Source organism: Falco naumanni, chromosome 5 (genome assembly GCF_017639655.2).
Source record: "Falco naumanni isolate bFalNau1 chromosome 5, bFalNau1.pat, whole genome shotgun sequence".
Lineage (NCBI taxonomy): Eukaryota > Metazoa > Chordata > Aves > Falconiformes > Falconidae > Falco > Falco naumanni.
Genome location: NC_054058.1, coordinates 24,201,782 through 24,222,684, shown reverse-complemented (window position 1 = coordinate 24,222,684; position 20,903 = coordinate 24,201,782). Strand labels below are relative to the sequence as shown.

General features: G+C 46.3%; 1 protein-coding gene across 5 annotated transcripts in view; it reads left to right on the top strand.

Annotated features, from left to right (window-relative positions):
* ERC1 (ELKS/RAB6-interacting/CAST family member 1) overlaps positions 1 to 7,206 on the top strand; it is a 311,152-nt gene extending 303,946 nt beyond the window's left edge. For all 5 annotated transcript variants that reach the window (XM_040594870.1, XM_040594868.1, XM_040594867.1 and 2 more), the window contains one exon: positions 484 to 7,206. In XM_040594870.1, coding sequence (XP_040450804.1) covers positions 484 to 621 — 138 coding nt within the window. In that variant the 3' untranslated portion in view covers positions 622 to 7,206. The remainder of the gene's footprint in view (positions 1 to 483) is intronic.
* Positions 7,207 to 20,903: the final 13,697 nt, after the last annotated feature.

Genomic DNA, 20,903 nt, shown 5'->3' with positions numbered 1-20,903 from the left:
CTACTGATTTTGTATAGGAGATAATTCTGAAGTAATGACCTATGAAACATCCTGTTGTTCATGAATAAAGGTCAAAGTAGTCAACATACTGGCAAAATGCTATATCGCTTCTGGAATACAGTTGCTTTCAGAAAAGCATTCTACAGAAGAAGTTTTTCTTATATTTGTCATAGAACAACTTATGCAGGAGTAGGTAAGCCAGTTTGTTTTCCCATGTAGACATGGCCTTGACTGGGAAGGTCACAAGCCTGGTCATGTAGAATGAAGAAGTGAAATAAATAAAGAGGAGAGCATTCAGTTTCTGGTGAGGGATTCACCAAGGGAAGATGCTGATCGTGGAACTGCCCAGCATGTTTCACCTCTGCAAACTCCCTTTCAAAAAGTGGTGGTTTATCTTAGCGCAGAGCCTGCAGGGCAGACTTTGTTACACAGTGAACACGTTTAATAGCAAAGAATGACTATGTCTCTGTGTGTTTCTTGCAGCTTCGTGATGAGTTAGAAAAGGGCGAGAAGGAAAGTGCAGAGCTGCAGGAGTTTGCCAATGCCATCTTACAGCAGATAGCAGATCACTGCCCGGACATCCTGGAGCAAGTCGTCAATGCACTTGAGGAGTCATCATGACCTCGGCCACTAGCCCCACCGGAGCAGCCCACCAGTGGCCAAGCCCAGTCAGTCCAAGGAGCCATGAGAGGGGAGAGGAATGTGAAAGACAAAAAATGGAATAGAAACTTCTGGTGCACCTTTTACAAAGAAAACAAAAGCAAAAAAAAAAAACTCTAAAAACTAGATGCTCTCTAGGTTCTTCCAGACTATGATTAATCAGTCACGTTTTCATTCATTTTCTCACTGCCTTTTACTTAAGAATCCAATTCCCTATTGACTTTGTTGGTGGTGACATTTGGATACAGCTAAGCAGAGCTCTTCCAAGTCTACTGAGCAAAGAAGAGGGGATCCACTGAACACAAGCAGCATTAGTTCTCCACGAGGTTGCAGTAGGGTAGCCCTTGCCTTTCTTTCATTTATTGCTTTTTTCTCTCTCCCCGCCTCCCCTCCCAAAGCTGAAATCCTGAATTTCATAGTGCTAAAACCAAACTTGAGTGTGCTCTGATTATGGCTTATGCTTGGCCAGCATCAGCTAGCTAGCTCAGGTCTTGCTACCTGTCTCAATGTTTCTTACGTTCTTAAATAACAGAGAGAGGGGAAAGTTTCCCTATTTCTTCCTGTTTGTCGCTTCATCTAGCAGCTGGGAAACAAGGTAGGCATACTGGTACTTTCTGTTTACTTTGATTTTTATTGTTCACTGATCTGACTCTGAAGTGCTGAGTGGAGCATTTTTTCAGGTAACTGTTTTCATCTGTTGGTTTCTTGGACTTTTTAGCCGAGGTTTCTCATCATAGTTCTGTTTCTCATTTTTACAGAGAGCTCTCTCCCTTCGAGCAGGTGTGGTCAACAGGTCAGCTCCCAGCTTTAACTTGTATAGCTTGTCCATTGCCAACTTTTCAAGCCATAGCTTCGTGAACACTAGCTGCCACCAGAGTAGTCTTAGCCATTTTGTAAATGAAAAAATTGCATCATTTAGCTTGAAAGTGTGATTTTAAAGCTGTTAGGTAAATCAGTAATATAGTTCTTACTATAATGATAATTTAATTTATTTTGGTTTAGCTTAGGTTGACGAAGAATGAATTTGAGTTGAGAGCAATAACCCATTCTTATAAAGAGAGCATCTCTGCTGGAGTTGGCACCCAGCTGAGTTGATAGGTATAAAATCACAGCTTTAGTTAAACCAGTGCAATTCTTACATGTATATGAGAGGCCTTAGTCTCATTCCCATCCATCTTTGACACGCGTTAAAGCCCCTGCTGATAGGTAGTATGACCTGAAATAGCAGGTCAGTTTGTCATTGTGGTAGAAAGTCAGAGTCCTATTTTATGAGTAGGACTTGGGTGTTCGTTCTTGGACTATGCATTAATGGGGAGACACGTTTTTTCCTGGCTACCATTGGTTATGTGTGTCTGGGGGCATCTGCAGGACAGAACCCTTTAACACGTCCCCATGTGCTCCTTAAAGGAGTTGTTCCCCTTCAGCTTTCTCATATTACTTAAGAGAGTGAGGGGAGGGTGAAAGGAGACCAAATATCAACACAGCAGTGGAAGAAAACTTAGTTTTCTAGTCACTAGCTAATTATGAATTCTCTCAGTAAACCTCCCATTCAGAGCCCGCAGTGACTTACTACATTTTGAGCTCAGTCACTAAACTGTTATGCTAAGGAAAATGTTCCAAGCACTTTCAGGAAAACTGCATTTCTTACACCTTTCAAATCTGTAGCACAGCTCCCCTGTAGGTCTTTCATGCCTTATTTTTATCTTTAGAAGTGACAAATTGCTTCCAATAGAAGGGAAATCAGCAAAAGTTTAAGGGAAGATGTACCATCTTTTTTTCAAACAAGCACTGAAAATTGGGTAACACTGAAACCTTAAATACCTGTAGACTGTTGGAAATGATCTGATTTTTAAAAAAATCACATCCCAATTCATTCTACCATAATGATTCAGCCGAATGAACTAGACCCATAACCGTGGCGATCACTAGGAAGAAATATGTACGTCTCCAAAGGAGAGGTGACTCACGCCTTTTCCATGTTTTGAACTGCCAGTGCTTTGCAAATCAGGAAATGTAGCTTTAGTTCTTGCTGTGGTAGCAGTCTGTGCCTGAAGCTTTTTTTGTCATGGATGAGGAGAGTAATGGGAACCCGAATGTGTGCAAGGGGGGAACGCCGGAAGGCGCGTAGACAGTGACTGTACGTACCACTGAGCCGTGCCTCACCCCAGAACCACCCCTTTGGTCCCATTATTTGAGTCAGCACATTTCGATAGGAGCTGTTGTTTTGAAATCTTTCCTCTTGCTTTTTCTTCATCACCCCTAATTACTCACTCAAGGAATTTAATGCCACCTGTAAAAGCATCAGAGCCATCAGCCTAACATCATCACACCACTGCCACCACTCCTGACTATCTCATTAACTTATATGGTCAAATCTCCAGCTGCCCTGGTTCCCTGCTGTAAAACAATCCCTCCTCTGTGAGAAGCTGTGGAATTCCCCTTATCGATGGTTCAAATGACTCCTGCTTGTAAACCTCTCACTGAGATGCTCCTTGATAGCGTTTCTGCTGCAGGCAGGGGGAGGGGATGGGAACGAGGAGTGGCCACTTCAGGCTATCACTTCAGTTCCCTTGGTTTACTGCATTGCCCACACCGGGCAGGAAAGTGCTGGCTCTTCTGTGTCTTTAACTCAGCCTGTGGCTGCGTTTCTAGAGTGGAAAATGCCCCAGCCAAAGACACGGTGCTGTCATGACAGCATGTGCAGCATCCATGCGTCAGCAGCCAGGTGAATCTCCCTGTTTACACATCTCCCGGCCTCTTCCCCGAGAGGATTTGTGAAGCCTGGCTAGTTTTCACGCTGGCCATTTGGTCTTTTATCTCCCGGCCACACACCTGCTGTTCCTCCCATCTGGATTGTTGGGCCTTTGCAATTTTTCTCGTTAACTGCTGTTATCTTCTAGGTCTTCTAGGCTTCCCATCTTAAACATCGATCTTAGACCTCAATAAAGTGCTTTCAGGGAGAGAGCAGATCTCATTTAGGAACAGACTTGATCCGACTTGATCTCCATTGAACTATTGCAGGCAATATCGCTGATCCTGTGTCGACCGAGATCTTGTCGTGGTGAATAGCTGGAGGAACTATGAGATTTGGGAGGTGCTGCTGGCCACAGCGTAATGCTGAACGCGACCAGCGAAAGCTTTTTCTTTTTGCTTGTATGGAGTGCCGCACCATGGGCCTTAGGGCAACAAAGGCATTTTGCTATCGTAACCCATCATGAAATTGTTTATCAGACACATGGCAGAAGGGCTGTATCTGTGCACATACTGCGATGCTCATCCAGTCACCTGACCCACCACTGCTCTTTTAAAACCTTATACCCGAGTGTCAGCGGCCAGGCAGATGCAGTTTCCTAGCACAGTGGTCCTGCAATGCAGCAGCTCTCGGAAATCAGGGGCCCTTCCCAGAGAGCCCGGGGAAACTTGCTTTTTCTTCTCCTGGTGAATGAAGTTCTGTTTGCCATGGGAGCTGTGAAAGTTTTTTCTTTCAAGCTGTCATCTGTAGAGAAACTGAAAGATGTAAGGACTTAAGGAGCTGTCTGTAGAAAATTAAATAGATCATTTTAGCTGGGTTTGGGCTAAAAACCAACTGAAGCCTGAAGCCCATGTACAGTGTAAAAGCTGACACCCCAACCACGCTTGTTCATGATATCCATGAGTTCAAGTATATATTTTCCTCTGAATCCAGCCTCATGTAAAACACTAAAAGGATGTTACAACACTAAAATTGCAGGGCGAGGGCATGAACACTGTTTGTGATTGGAAGAAGAATTGCCTGGCATGCTCCCAAATGAAGCTCTAAGCTTCTAGTGTTCTCTCTCATTTTGACTGCCTCTAACCAGTTTTCCCTCTAGAAAATGCCAAACCCTCTTTGGAGTATCTGATTTTTGCCAAGTCCGGGGGACAGAAGGTGAAGGTCTGACGTGATGCACAAAACTCTGTGTGCCGTTTCTGGTTGCATGGCTGGAATATCCCTTCTCTAGCAAATTTTCTGGTACTTTGGGGCTCTCAGTATTTTGCACAAGGGAGCAGTTATGTCATAAATCTCGTAGACATAACCCTGGTTTTTGAAGCAAAAGGGGAACCTCTTTTCTTTTGCCCTGTAATTCCCACCCATTCTGCTGCTAGTGCTCCATTTGTTGGGAAATTTTGACATCTGATAAAGGTTGACAGGGTTAAGTCCCCACCGCTGTACTAATTGCCAATCGTTTCCACTGGTGGGATCTTTACAAAGGATGTAGAGCAGTCACGCACTGATACCATTTTAAAGCAAAAATTTCACTACGTAAGTAACACATGTATTCCTCAAATGACTGCGATGAAATGTAAAAGGGAAATAGTACAATCAAGGCGTCTGATATTTAAAGGAAGCCGTTACTCAGCTCAACACCTGCACTGAAAGGGGAGCTGGAGAGGGCGCAGAAGGCTGCGGATAACTAACACTGCCCCAGCGAAGCCGGCGGGGTGGGGAGGGCTGGGCACGGGGCGTCATGGGGCATCGCGCCTGGCGAGGCCAGCTCTGCCAGCCCCTCTTGTCAGCACGGCGAGGAAAAGGAGTGGGGGGGGGGGGGGGGGGGGTTTAAACGAAATAATGTTTTTAATTGTTTTTTCCACATAAATGGAAGGAACCTTACACAACAGCAGATCCTTCTGAACAAAATGGCTGTGTCTGTTGACTATTTTTAAAAAAAGAAAAAAAAAAAAAAGAAAAACTCTTTCAAAACTTTTTAGTGTCAAAAGCATAAACACAGAAATCCTGACTTTTTCCAGTGTGTGTGGTGAGTGCTGTAACCCCGTCATCAGTATCTCTCCTGACTTTTTCAGGGGTGTTTTTTTCCTGTTTTGTTTTCTGCTTGTCGATATTGTCTGTGTGGTCCTAAGGCTGGGGCAGTTACCAACGATGTGTGTCTGTCGTCGGATTAAAAAAGATAGTAGTAGAACTGAAAAAGATGTGTTTTAAAAAATATATAAAAATAAATTTCATCAAAAGGAATTCAAGTAAAGGCGCAACAAAGCCATGACTCCTCCTCTCGGGATTGTATGGAAAAGGATTTGTGGGCTTATAAACAGTTGCCTTTCACAGGCTTTTGAGGTCCAAGGCAGTTTGGCCTCTTAGGAAATGTTACAAACCCTGTATAAATTCCTGCTTTCCCAGGTTTATACTGTACACGTATAATACAGAAATGGGCAGAATGACACAGTATTTTGGAAATCAATCTTCTCTGGTCACAGTTATCAACACCAGGTGTCCCTTAAGACAGGAACCACTGATGTAAATGGGCCAAATGCTTTGGCCAAATTTTCCCTGTCTTCTCAGTCACACTGGTCAATACCAGGGACACATGCAAGTGCAGATCGGCTGGTGCAGGTAGTTGTGTGTAGTTCCATTATTAAAGTTTTATTTCTTTGTGTCCAGTATTGGTCACACAGCTCAGCGGGTTGTGGTACAGGAAAAGACTAGCAGCCACCTTCTGCTGCAGTTGCATCAACAGCTTGCAGTGCTTCAGAGGAACAACATGAGGCTAAACTGGCATGTAACATAAGCAAAAAACCCCACACAAATCGCTTTACCTATGAGACTAGGTAAAGAATTTCATTAAATGAATGTATTATATCAAATTTATCATACGCTGTTTGTCCCCGCTTTGCACTTCTAGTTTGGATCTTGAAAATCAAGCCAATCAGTTTTGCTTTTAATAGATATTTCCACTTAGGTTCTCGGTGTTTTGGTGGGGTTTTTTGTTCAAAACATTGTTTTTCCATTTGGAAACTGGCAACAAATGGTTCTATCAGTCATGTGCACTCGTATTTGTCATAAAATGTGGTTCTCTAAAAGCCAAATTTGAGCCAGATTTTACAGGTAGACATCGCTTCTTTAATCCACCCCATCTTCCCAGCTCTCCGTGGACATGGCCAAGTCTCTGTCCTCCCTGCCTGCCCAGGGGCAGCTGCATTTGGCCCTTACTGACACACTCATTACAGTGTATCTGGGGATGCTTTAGTGGCAGAGGCCTTTATCTGTTCAGATGCTGAAAGAGGTTGAATCAAACGGGACCACAAACAGGGGAATAATTTCTGTGCTAGCTCAACATGCTGCTCCAAGCCCACTAAACTAAAACTGCCGTTTCCCTCCAAGTCAGTAAATGAGGAGAGCCACACATGGTTCACAAATCATTTGTGGGGTTAAAAAAACCTGTGGGTTGCTCCATCCACTCCACAGAGTCAGATCCCTCATTTGCTTTGGAAGAGACATGTTGCACTTTAGCAGAGGGGCAGACAGGCTTTGGGGATGGGATCTAGTGTACTTGAATTCCTTTTTGAAATAACAGCAGCGGGAGACATTGATGTCTGTGATGCAAGTGCGCACGCTGCCTTCAACTTGTATGTGTTTTATTGCTGGAGTCATGTTACTGACAGAATAATGAAATTGCAAAGAAAATGTGTTATATTCAACTTTGCCTTGATAATATAAACACTTTGTTCATTTTTTTTTCTTCTTTTTTTATTCACAGACTAAGTTCATCAGGAAATTATAAAATTATTTAAAAATTCTGTGCCGTGTCTTCATTTCGATGAATTTTGGTGTGTCTTGCTCGGTGTCCTCTCCTGCGTGCGCAGGGGCAGGGGGCAGGTAGGAGGGCTGAGTGGCTGTGTGGCTGTTCCCTGACACCAGGCTTGAAGTCCCATGTGTTGCCCACCTGCACCATTGGAACAACCCTGCTGGGGGTCCTGGCAATGCTCATGGGCATCGCTGGGACTGTGTGGTGAAGGTGCAGGGCTGTCAATCACAGAAGTGTCCCAGTTAGCCCAGGACTTCACAGGTCAGGTAAGTGGAGATACAGCAACTGTGTTTGTAGTCAGCGGTTTCCTTCATCTCTCTCCTGCCTGTTTTCCAAGTAAATGTGACTTAAACATTGCTATTGAGTGACTGAATCCCAGATGAGCATCCACTGTTGAGTCAATGTTGGGATCACATCTTATGGAGTAATGTCCCTGGAAAACCTCACTGTGCAAAGGTCAGAAAGGCCGTCCTACAGAGTGTATTTCTGGTGAGACCCAGACGTGGGCCCTGTCCCCATGGGAGCAGGGGAGAGTCACTGCTTCCTGACGTAAGATGAGCCATGCCCCCTGCGATGCCGGAGGAAATGGGCTCTACCCGGTGTCCAGTCTCCAGCCGCGTTCTGAGGACATGGGAAATTGCCTGAGAAATGTCACCGTAAAAATCTTATTTTTCTGGCGTTTTTAACTGTTCTAAAGAGAATAGCATTGCAACATAGGGTCCCACTGGTAAAACAATGTCCATGTTAAACACACTCCACCAGATTCGCCACAGCTGTCCTGAAGCCCCAGCGGACCAGACCTCCCCAAGTCGAGACACTTTCAAACCAGCTTCTCTCTTAAAACCTCTCCATTTCTTCCTCCTTTGGTCTGTCTGTGCAACCAGCTTTTCTCTGGGCTTTCTTGCTGGCCTTGTCCCTTCTGCTTTCTGTAGATATATCAGTTCAAGGGGCTCTTAAGATCTTGACTCGCTGTTTCCATGTGAATGACTTCATGTGTGACACGAACAGGCATCCTGATCTCAGTGCTTGGACGTTCCCCTCCCTCTGTTAATTGGGGTTCGATCACTTGGGCTTCAATCGGGCATCTGGAAAAAGGATACGTGGGGATTAAGGGTCTCGGGAGCTTTGAAAGGAAGAGTCCATTGGCCTTTTGGTTCCCAGTCTGGTTTATGTTTGCTTGAGCGTCTTTGGCTGAGAAGGGGATTCGTGATTCCCGTCAGGCCAGGGTGTGCCTGACTTTTGCAGCACAGTCCAAATCAGCTGAATGAAACCACATGCCACATAACTTTAACCAATTGCTGTACAACAGGGTATATGTCGTTCTGAAAGCAGCACAAATGCCATTTCTGAATGGCTTGTCCTTCCGAAAGAGGAGGACAAGTGAAAGGCAAGAGTCGCAGCCAGCGCCAGCAGGAGAGCACATCTGCAGGGAGAGCAGCACATCTGCAGGCAGAGCTGAACCAAGCTGCTTCAGCCCACACCAGCTCTGGCTGCTTGGTGTGTTGTACTGCCGTATCCCCACAGGCTGACTCACATTTTGGATGGCCCATAACAATAACACAGTTCGCACTACAAAGCAAAGATGCCAAATCCCTTTTGTGTGTTATCAGGTTACATTTTATGCATTGTGCAGTAAAACACAACAAGGCATCTGAACAAAACTGTCCGTGCTGACTGCTGCTACTGTGACACAGAACAGGCGAGACAGCAGTGGAAACAGCAAATGGTCAGCCCTGGGATCAAACGCACACAAATGTAAAACATTTTCCTTTGCGCACATTGCAAAGATAGGGTCATAAGGGTGTGTGGAGCCCCTGTGTTACTCAGGCTCCCGATTAAACATGGGCCTTCTGCAGTATTATAGCAAGGATGACTTTGTAAAACCTGCACCGGTGAGGGAAACTGTGGAAACTACATCAGCAATCCACTGGGAAGAGCAACATAATTGCAATCTCCTGTTTCCAACAGGATCTGCTGCATTTGTGCTACACAGATGCCTCCTGCTTATGTGGACTGATGCTATAGGGATGCATCAGCTGCACCACTGCAGGATTACCCAAAACAGTAATTACAAACCAACTGCCTGTGCTAATGAAGTGATCTGCATATGATTATGTGACCTTTAGACTGGGACTTTGAGATATCAAGTAGCCACTCTTCTCACTGGGCTTCAGGATGGTTAGAAATCTTGGGCAAATGGCCAAAGTTCTCTTTTTTACTGTCTTTAAAAACCCTTAAACTCAAGAAAGGGCATATGCCCTGGGAAATTAAATGTATTGTATTTCATAGAATTAATTGCAAACAATTTTTTTTGCTTATCAAGCAAACAGACCCATACACTTTATGTTGGTAAGCTTTATTTCTGAATATACTGATGATTATTATAAAGCATAAGTGGAATGGCTGGGACCTGCTTGGGTGTAGCTGTGGGCTTACAGCAAGTGGTTCTCTGGGTGTGGGCTTTAAATCCAGCTGGTTTTAAGTACATGATCAGTATCTTTTCCCAATGGTTACCACTGCAAACATTAAAACTGTTCTAGATGAATGACTACGAAGTTAAATACTTAGGCCCAGGTTCTGCAGCCCATTTGAGTGAAAGTGTCACTTCAGCAGGAATTCAGTTCCAGGAATATCTATGGACACAAACCTTGTGACAAGGCAAGTTAAAAAACATTTGGTTTCTTTACATATTGGGGAAAAAGGATGAGTTGCAGCTGTAGCTCCAAACCCCTCCTAGAAGGATTTTTGTTCAGCTTTAAACCCTTCATTTTCTGTAAGGGCACACCATTTTGGAGAACCACAAGTCTTGGAATGTATATGAACTTTCTTAAACTCTCTTATACAATGCATAGAAACTGATTTTAGCTTTAAACATATCTCATCTTGTAGCCCAATGTATTGAAGTATATGTGTGCACATACCTGTATGTGTGTGTGTGCCCATCTGTGTCATAATATACAAATATATACCGCTGCACACTAAAAGCCATGTTTCAAGCTTGCAATACTAAACTTGCAATGCCAAAGTTCTGAAAATTAGAAAATCTACATGACTAGTAGTTTTCAGTGATGCATTTATGTAACTGTTTTTTTGCTAAACCCTTCCTTCATTAAGTGTGCAGGATGAATGGATTGCTTCAAATCAGTAATTGCATAAACCCTAGCATTGCTGCCATCCATGCTTCTTCCAAGACCATCAGTTCTTTGTTGCAAGCCTCTCATTACTTTGATTCTGTAAAGTCTCCCACATAGTAGTGACCGCTTAGACGTCAAGGGCTGCTCCTATAAAGAAGGAATTGCTCAGAGCCCTTTCGTATTTTTCAAGAGGCAGAAGCTCATATCTGCTCTAACATGCCTCCAAAATGAACCTAATCCTGACATTTGGGAAGACACAGAATTCAAATTCCACAGCCCACAAGTGCCTGGAGCAGGGGATTTGGTCTAGCACAGCATACTACATCATTCACATCCTCAGCTAAATTTGAGCTCATCTCTTCTATCTGTACATGTGTTCCTTTCTTTAGGTTGACAAGAAAAATCATGTTATTCCAGGGATATGTGCATCTAACACCTATTTGGGTACGTGGCTCAGTTTATATTTGCAAGCGTCAAAATGCAATCTAGTTCCCTTTAACCATACACTTGCATTAGCCCAAACCTTCAGTTTGTTTCTGTGCTCGTCCCCCTCTCTTGACTGAGTTATCTGACCCTTCCCTACAAAACACCTGCCAAGGCCACACAAAACATCTGCCAAGGCCACAAAGCACCTGCAGTTCAGCAGTGCCTGTGAGCAGACCTCCACTTCCAACTTCACACCTACAGCACAGACCAGCGTTGCAATGACTGCAGCTCATGCTGCTGCTCCCAGGCACTTCCACATGCGACACATCTTTGAACTTCAGTTGCCCCCACTTATTTCTAATGGGTTAAATAATGGAAGTCTTCATCTAGCAAAGAAGGCTTCTGTTTATTCAGACACACAGCTGGATGTTAACTATGAGCAGGCACGATAGGAAGCAAAGACTGCCTAAGGCTTGTTAGAGAGTCAAAGATGTAGAGGGAGATATGGTTTGACATTAAAGTGGAAGTAGCGATGTGCTTCCTCTGTCCTTCCTCTGTCCTTCCTTATTGTCTGCAAAACACATTGACTTTCCCAGCCAGGTCATTCCTGGCAGCAGCACAAGTCTCCCACAAAGTCCTGTGTAAGACATTTAAGACTCTACCTCTACCTGACAGAGTGACTGATATATCACCGAAGGGGCATGTGTTTGCAGGCACTTGAAGGCTGCAGTTGCTAAGAACTGCAAGATGCTGTGTCAGATACCTAATGGCTTGAAGGACACATGCAATACATGCCCATGGGATTTAAAGACGGAGTGCAAAATGCAGAAGGAGATAAGTTTGATTTCAGCATCTCATCTTTTCGTCCCCATGTGACTTCAATCAGCAGTTCATGCCATCCTTCTATGAATTAATTTAGCCTTAATAGTTACTACGAGCATTTTGGTCGTAGTAGTCATCAAAGTTTGAGAAAGCAAAGAGTGCAACTACTAAGGATATTTTGAACTATTGCCACTTTTGCTGATACCCTCCATTGCTGTAAAGTAGCATGTTTTGGCTTCAGGTATGTTTTCCCAATCCAAATGGTAACCGTTTAAGGTTGTTTTCAGAGGGAGACGGAGCTCAGCAGCAGCCAAGGCAGGAGCAGCTGGGCAGCTCCATAGGCTCGTGGCACCCACTGAAGCCAAAGAGGCTCAGGTGTCTGTAGGGAAGGCACTTTATGATTACTACCACGGGTAAGATCAAACATGCAAGTTGCTTCACCTGGTCCAGGCAGCTTATAACCTGAGCTTGATATTAAATGTTAAAACCCCTGGGAGATGCTTTCAACCGAAGCAAAAACCACTATGATTTTTACCAGAGACTAAAACCTGCCCTTATTTCTCCTCATAGGAAACATGGGTTTGTGTTGGGTTACTGTGGGTAGGGGTCAACATAAAGGTCTGGCCAAAGAGTGCAGTCAGTGGTGGCCTTTGCCTGTGCTGTGCAGAGCACACCCAGGGCAGGCTGGGCTTCTTAAAGGCTGATGTTCAGTAGAAGACAGGTGTTGGATCGCTTGGTTCTCCTTCTGCAGTGCCATAAATGGATGTCTTCATTGCTGCTTTCTCACCTGATCTGATGCAGAGGGGAAAACCCAGCAGTACTGAGTGTATACACTGTATGTGCTGTATAATTTTGACTCTGATGAGGAGTTCATTTGGGGGACTAATCTCTCATGCATAAATCCAGCAGAAAGACACTTGTGCGAGATATCCTCTTTTCTCTTTTTTTTTTGTTTTTAAACATTTTTTAGCAGAATGCAGCTGAAGTGAACAAAGGTAGTAACAGGTTTGTGCGGAGCTTGGCTCTGTTCCCAAGATGTCCTCTTTACTGTGCGTGGTGCAACTGGTGAATACTGTTGTTTTTACAGACTCTCAGGTCTCCAAAGATGTAAAATGAAGAAGGATAAGTGGGAACTCATGCTGGTGTCTTGATTGTCTGCCTAAGAGGAGGCCCTACAGCAGGAGACTTTATGGAAAACCAAGAATCTCCACTGAGGATGATACAGGACCATGGCATACTCAGCTGACCTTATATTTGCGTTGGGCTAAGAGCATGCATACTGCCAATCACTAAAGCTCAGCTAACTTGCAGCAATTTGATAAGCAGTAGTAGATTTTTTTAAAATCTTTATTTTTTAATTCAAAACAGTTAAATACGAAGGGTTTGCTGGTTGCTTTGGACCGCCTGCAAAGTTATCCAACAGGCGTGGCGAATGCAGGAACTGCTGCCCCAGAGCACATGGTGCTGCTGGTCCTTCAAGAGGAGACGGTAGGAATGAAGTTGCTCAAACTGCTCTGGCTTCTGCACACTCCTTTGTGACCACTTCTAATATAATACTGTATGGTCTGTATTTTTCCTGCCCCAATGACATGAGGAATGTAGAAACAGTTTTGAGCACAGATAAAAGACACTCTTTCCCCTTGTGTGTTTAGGCCGCCATTCAAAATCCTCCATCACTGCAATGACATTGCAAACCACAAATTGTGCTTCTTACCAGTGCCCTCTGAAGGGTCCTCTCCTGTGGGTTTGGCAGCAACACAACACCTGGAATCCAGAACAGATCCCTCACTAGACCCAGGGGAGGAGAGGTACAACATCCTGGAGGAACCCCAAGGAAATGGCAGACCTGGGATTTATCAGCAGAATATAATGCATGTTCACAGCTTCCATCAGAAATCCATGTCCACAGCCATCCCTGGCGTGGCAGGGAAGGATTAATGTTTTCAAACACCCACTCTTTGTCTGTAACCCATGGTTCCTCATGGACCCGAGGAGGGTTTTGGCTGCTCACCCAGCCCATGAGCCCAGTGTGCCAAGGAGAGGCAGCAGCTGCTGGCGTCACACTGAGCTGCAGGAACAAGCACTTTGCCAAACAGTGGATGCTGGAGATGTAGTGCAACTAATGCAGCACCAGCCCTCGCAATCTCCCCCCAGCAGCCCAAGTTAGGCACAATGACTTCAAGGTGACAGCGAAAGGCTGCTCCTCACCCTTAGAGGCTTTAATTTGATCCCTTTCTTAATGAAGTGGTGACTCCTGAAAACAAGAGCGGTAACACAATGATTTATGCTCATCTGTCAGAAGAGCAGATCAAAGCTATCTAGAGAGCTGCAGACAAGTATCACCATGGATGACCCGGCGGCTTCCTTTGTGTGAAGTGACAGACCGGAGCATGACTTCATTTGGAAACCAGTCTTAGATCCATACAGCAAAGTCACTCAGCCTAACGCTGACCCAGAGCTTTCCTCTGTGTTTGCTTACAGCTGAGTAGTGACAGGGGTTAGAGACGATGACGCCAACTTTCCCTGTTTTTGTTTTTCTGGTAAGAGACCTTATTCAGCACAACAGTATCGCTACGTGTGCAATCTCAAGATGATATCTTGGCAAGTCCGGACACGACAAAGACCTTTGGGTTGTGTCGCTGCAGGGTGTGTGGCAGCCTGGCGCTGTGCAGCAAGGGTGTCGTGGATCATTTGGGAACCTCTGTAGATGTGTGAGGCATAGCAATCGCTTCATGCCCAGCTTGGAGCCAAACCTGACTGGATCCCTGCCATCCAGGTGTCCTGAAGCACATCTTCACCATAGCGCTGACACCATTAACTACTAACGTCTTCTCAACAAGGAAGAGCCAAGGAAATGTAAGAAAAGGTAGAGAGCAAAGCAACCAAAAACAGTGCCAAAGGCCAGCTCCCCTCTTGCCTTCAGCAGAGCTCTGTTGGCATGTACCAGCTGCAGCTCAGGCTTCTAACGGGAGTACAGGTACCTGGAGGTTTAGCTGCTGTGTGCTTGGGAAGGTTCCCATAACTCACTGACAATGAACGATGTTGCGACTCCCAGCGCCTAATTTTATATACTTGTTAAGGATGAAGAGAGACAGATCTGGGCCCTCTGCACCATGCAAGAGCTCGTTCACTTTCCACAGATCTCTGTGCACAACATTATTCACGCTACTACAAAAGGGATTATATGCAAACCGTATCTTGAAGGGTGTTGAACACAGCAGTACAATCTTCCATGATGTTTGGTTCTTCCAAACACAGTCCCTGAAGCCTTGTGATGCAAAGAGGGTCTCCACCTGCATTTACAAAAGAAAGAATTCCATCTCCCATTGCTGAAGGGGAACAACGAATATTGTAGCTTCAGTGAACACTAAAGGCTCAGAAACAAGAATCAAATCCACAAAAAAAGCCTCCTTGAGTAAAAAACAAGATCTTATGCATGTGAGCAAATATGTTTTGGGGCACCAATTGAGATGTCTTTAGGTTTTGTGGGATTTTTTTTATTTGGTTGGGTTTTGGGGGGAGTTTTTCTCTGGGTTTTTTTGCAGGTGTGTATAATTACAGTCCCAGGACATGTTGAAGCATTTAGTGATTTGGCTTAACTTCAGATACCACAAGCGGTGTTAGCAGGTAGGTGCTCTGCACATCCTGAAAAATAAGTGTCTCAAGCTGAGAATTCAGAATCATGACTTAAGGATGTCAACCACAGAAAATGCAGAACACATACACAATTAGACTTAAATTATATGGGGGAACTCCATGTCTTTAATTTTACCTTTGCAAGAGTACATGACAGCAATCTGAACTGGAACTCATTGGTTTATGTGTCTTTAGTTTCTTGCATGTGTAAATACATACACACTTTTTTTGTGAACAAGCCCATGAGATGTGCCAAAGGCTGCCGGTGCCATGGGAGCACCAGTAGCCATGTGCATCCCTTTGTCTGGTGGCCAAGCACTGATACCATATTCAACACAACATCCAAGTGCCCGAGAAGAAAATGGTCTATTGCCACGTGGTTTCTTCCCTCTTCGTATCTTGTGACTGCACTGGTGTTTCAGTTAATAGTTTCCTTCCCTGCCTACTTTTTGTGCTTTAATGCTGATGTTTGTATAAGCCCTAATATATTACCCAAGCTATATGTATTTGTTTAGAAGCCACAGTGTCTTAAGAATTGTATTTATGTTCCCTTCAGCTTGCACTGTCAAGGTGAGAATTAAGCAAAGGCATTTGTTATCAAAGGACACTTTGGAGCCTACAAAACGTGGTGATTTTCATACAAAGGCTTCATTGTCATCAGGTTGGTTTGCAGAAGGACTTGTGAGGAGCACAGCCAGGAGCTGCAGAGCCCATCCTAAGCCTCGCTGATGCTCTTCAGTTTGTCCCTGGGCTTTGTGGGACCCAGAAATAAAAGCACGGACTGTGCTGTGGTTTCACTAGCTGCAAATAGTGACTGTCCCCAGGCTGTGTGAGATGCGTCCCAGGGCAGCGTCTGCCCTCAGGCAGTGGCACCAGCAATCACATGCCTGGCAGACATGCATTATATCCTACATATCCCTCCCGGCACACTGCCCTGAGCCTCCCTCTGCACCACCACTGCAGTCCCAGCAGCTCTGTCCTACCCTCCTGACTTCATTCTGCATGGCAACATTCCTGACCCCATCCAACCTCTGCCCACTATCCCAGCTCACCGGTGGCAGGGTGGCACTGGTGGCAGGGTGGCGCTGGTTGCACCCTCCTGGCTTGGCGTCTCAGCACATTTCATTCTGTTCTCTTGCCACCTGCCAGGCCACAGAGCGCGTGCCACCCACCCCAGAAGCCAGCTGCGTCACCTGTGTGCCCCCGGGCGCCGGGCTGGCCCGCAGCTGGGAGTGCCCAAGCCAGCGGTGACGCAGAGGCACCCAGGGAGTGGCTCTCGTGTTGGGTTTGGGGGATTCTTCCCCCCATGCCCACCCACCGCCGTGCCTGCAGGACCAGGCAGGGGAGAGGGGGCTCGATCTCTGCCTCTCCCCATCTGCACGAGCCCACCCGTCTGTATGGTCCATGGAAAAGCTGGATGTAATGTGTGACTCGTGTGTTTCCTACTTTAGCTGAAGTTGGTCCACAGTATTAATCCCAGCGATTATCAGAATAATCCCCTTTCACCTCATCAGTGCCAGATCTAGCCAGAGGCCTGGTTTGCTTTTGAAGAAAGAAATTACAGAACATTTGAGCAATTGAAGAAAGAAATTAGAAAGAGAGATGATCAGAAAGAAGGGGGCGGGGGAAGAAAGACAAAGAAAAAGGTAAAGACCAAAAAAAAAAAAAAAGGAAGAAAGAAAGAAAAAAGGAAGGAAGAAGGAAGAAAAAAGAAAGAAGGAAGGAAGAAGGAAGAAAAAAGAAAAAAGGAAGGAAGGAAGAGAGAGAGAGATATTACATGGAGAAATCAGGGAGCATGTAGTGGAGCGAGGTAAACCCTTAGCATCAGCCAGGATTCCCCTGGTGCCATCCTAGGGAAGGGGCTTTGCTGCAGCCAGCAGCAGCACCGCGCAGAGGGGCACGCATCCCTCCCACCGCAGCTGCACGCCCTGAGCAGCCACCGGCCACAGGAGAGGGGGCTGCCACGGCTTGCCTGACAGATCCCAGCTAAAGTTTCTTGCGTGCTTTCCCCAAAACCACCTCTGGATGCTCAGCTGTTTGGGGACATCTTCTTGACAGATTTATGGGACTTCAGCATCGCTCCACTAACCTGGAGGGAGGGTGCTGGGGCAGGGCAACCGCTCCCTTATGACCGTGCAGGGCAGGAATTTGGGTTTTGTTTTTCCCTGACAGTCAGGCATTGGGGGGAGCCCTCTGTCACAGCACCCAGGGTAACAGGCACAGCACTGTGCCCTCAGTGCCCCAGTGCCCCAGACTGCCTGCTCCCTAGGGTTGCTCCTGTCCTTGAAGACAATGTTTGCCCTACCTGGAAGCGGGCAGGGATGCACTGTCACCACCCATGCACCCCAGCCTACACACACACATGCACACAGAGACACACGCATGCACACGCATGCACTGCTGCTGCTGCTGAAGCCCGTCACATGGTTGCTATCACAGACCATATTTAATTATGCTGTGGAGCTCATTACCACAGGAAGCAGCCGAGGCCAAGAATTAAGTAAGACTTTAGAATGGGATCAGCCATTCAAACAGACAATAAGAATATCCAGAGTTGTCATAATTCATGCCGATAAAAATTTTGGAAAGGATGTACAACTCTTCGCCTCGGAGTTTAAGCCAAGTAAAAAAGACCAAGAGACTTGGTCTGAGAGGAGGGGAGTCAGGGGGCCAGATTACCTCATTGTCTGGCTATGGCTGTGGCCCTGCACCTCCCCAAACCATGTAGCCCTGGTCCTCACCACTGGCAGGGCACGGGGCTTGGTGCCCCGGGCTGGCCCCAGGGGCATCTCCTGTCCCTCTTGCCCAGCAGTGCCATGGGGCCAGGTGATGCTTATCCGCCCATGGGAGGGAGGGATGGGGAAGCTCTCCCACTTCCATGGGACAAAACCCAACAGGGTCCTCCCACAGCCACCATGCGGATGTGGGGCAGCTACCCCATGGCCAGCCCACAGTCAGGGCCAGCCGTGCATCTCTGCTCGAGCCAGCAGTGACAGCTGGTGGGACCCAGGTGGGAGGCTGCTCCTGCCCTGGTCACGCCAGCCGGGGCTCCTCACCGGGGACTGCCGAGGAAGGCAGTTACAGTTTAACTCAGCCCACAGAACCCGCTGTTGGGAGCGCCTGTCTAATGATTAAAGTGCTAAACGAGGAGGCATGAACTCTGCGTGCTCTCCCCAGCCTTGCTACCAAGTTACATGGAGCCAGGCGAGTCAGGACTTCACCCCACCACAGTCACCAGGTCCATCTGGTTGCTGCTGCATCCTTTAGATCCTTGTACCTTCATGAGGGTTTCTCATAATTTTATTTCTTGATATTCAAAACCTACCAAATGGCTGGGTTCACCCCTCTGTTCAAGGACTGGGGAGGAAGAGAAAGGAGGAGGGCTGCAGCTGCAGGAGATCCACCACAGGAGAGACACCCTGATCCGCTCTCCACCCTGTGAAGCTCGACCTTCAGAAATGCAGCTTCAGACACTGAATCCCTTGTGGGCGCCAGCCAGGCTTCCCAGACCTGCACTGTGGAGGACTCGGAGGGAGAAGCAAACCAGACAAAGGACAACATTTGTAGCCACTGAACATGAAGAGGTAGCCAGCCATCTGACAGGGTGGCACGCATCAGCTCCATCTGACCTCTGGAGCAGCACCCCAGCCAGCACCACCATCTAGACGGGAGGATTGCTCCCAGAGACCCTACTAGTTCATCACTGAGGTGAGGAAAGGCATACGCACATCATACAGTTACTGCATCGGCCTTGTGCCAGCGGGAAGGAAGAGCATGCTCGGAGATGTCCACCTCCAAGTGCAGCAGCTTCTGCTCATCCCATGGAACCCCTGTCTCGCTCCTGTCTCTTCTCAGCGGGGTGTTCCTGAGTCCAGGGTGGATTTTACTTGGTGATGTCAGGCCAGATGAATCCTGGTTTAATTGACCGTGGGTGAAATCGTGCTTCAATGGTTAATGTTATACTTGAGGCTGGGAAAACTACTGCGAGATCATAGCAATTAGAGTTGGAAATGATTCAAGTAAACTAATTTATTTCCTCTCTCCCCCCTCACTGTATCTCCCAGGGACAGCAGCAGTAAGGTTCCCAACAATACTCCTGTGTGTTGTCCGGTCCTGTCTCCCTGACTCAAGGAGCAGAGCATCCACGTGTCCCTGGGGAGACGATTCCACCGCTTGAAAGACGTCAACATTAGAAAATGTTTCAGAAGTTTAGCCTATATTTCCTTTTGTGGAGTGCCACAAATTCTCAGGTCATGAGCTTTATGCCTCAAGGAAACTGGCTGCTTCCCATGAGGGCAGCGGCTGGGAATAAGGTGGTGGTTTTCTTTGGTGTTTGTAGGGGCAGGTAGAGAACATGAGGGTGGGTCAATGAAGATTTTCACACCTGCAAGGCAGGTCAGATCAGGTAACTCGTCTGGAATGAGCCCGCCTTTGGCAGGAGCTCAAGATTATTTTTTTTTTCCATTTCCAGTTTTTTATTCCATGAATTCCACCTTGACTCATAAAAATCTCACTGCTGGAAACACGTCCAATTCCTCACAATAAGTTCACTCCCTTTTACTTGCTCCTACTACTGCTACTAATCCCACCACAGAGCGTGGAGCGAGTGGTATTTAAAGGGCCAAAAAAAAAGTCCCTCTCAATGAAAGAAGTGTAGCAGGTACTCCTTGAAAGCTGTCACAGAACAGCCATCATCTCAGCCTCAGCTCTGCCCTGCAGGCAGAGAGGACACAGGACCATCTGACTGGGGGGAAGCTTACTGTGCAAATGCAATAGGGATGGAAGAAACGTCCCAAGACATCAGAGCATATGAGCACCACAGAAGTGCTAGACTGGGCTTACACCTACGTTAAGTTGGAGCCACATGGCTGACTTTCTGGTGATAAGGTCTCCTGCTTCTGAATATAGTCTGCAGTGTGATGCCATTAACTGGGAGGGACTTAGGTTCCTTATACATTTTAAATTGCTCTTCTCCTCTGCCAAGTGAGTTGAGTATTTCCACATCTCAAACAGTTCGAGCACTTCCCCACCCTCTTCCTCCTCACCAGCAGCAGAGGCCAGCCAGGTGAGAGTCACAACATCCATTACTGTAGTAGAAGAGTAAGAGGAGCGTGAGGGTGACTGGAGCCATAGGGTGTTTCAGCAAGATGAAGAGAAGTAAAATGGCTTGTGGTGTCCAGGGTGACTGCGTGGGTTAAGCTACTTTTTGCAACTGATCAGATGAACATCTTGCCTGGGTATGCTGTGACAGACCCCCCACCAATATTGGTCACATACGAGACTTTGGTCACGGAGTAAAGTCTGCACCCTGCCCAGTTCCAGTTGTGGATACTGGCAGTTATTTAACTAATGAGGCTTAATCATATCAGGACATTTTCTAAAGAACATCTGGGTGACATCTTTGGCAGCTGAGACTAGATAGGAGCCTGTCCTACAGGCAGCTGGTGTCCCTGATATCTAGTGAAGATCACACTGGCCAGGTGCAAGTGCCCTATCCTTGTCCATCCTCCTCTGTAGATGGAGGAATAGCTTCAGTGGACAAAACCTATGGTATGATATTCATAGAGCAGTGTTTTGGTAAAGAATAAAACAAACTTGTGGGGGAAACTAGAAGAAAAGAAGACAACCAACTTTTCTCCTTCCAGGAGAAAAACATCAATGACATTTC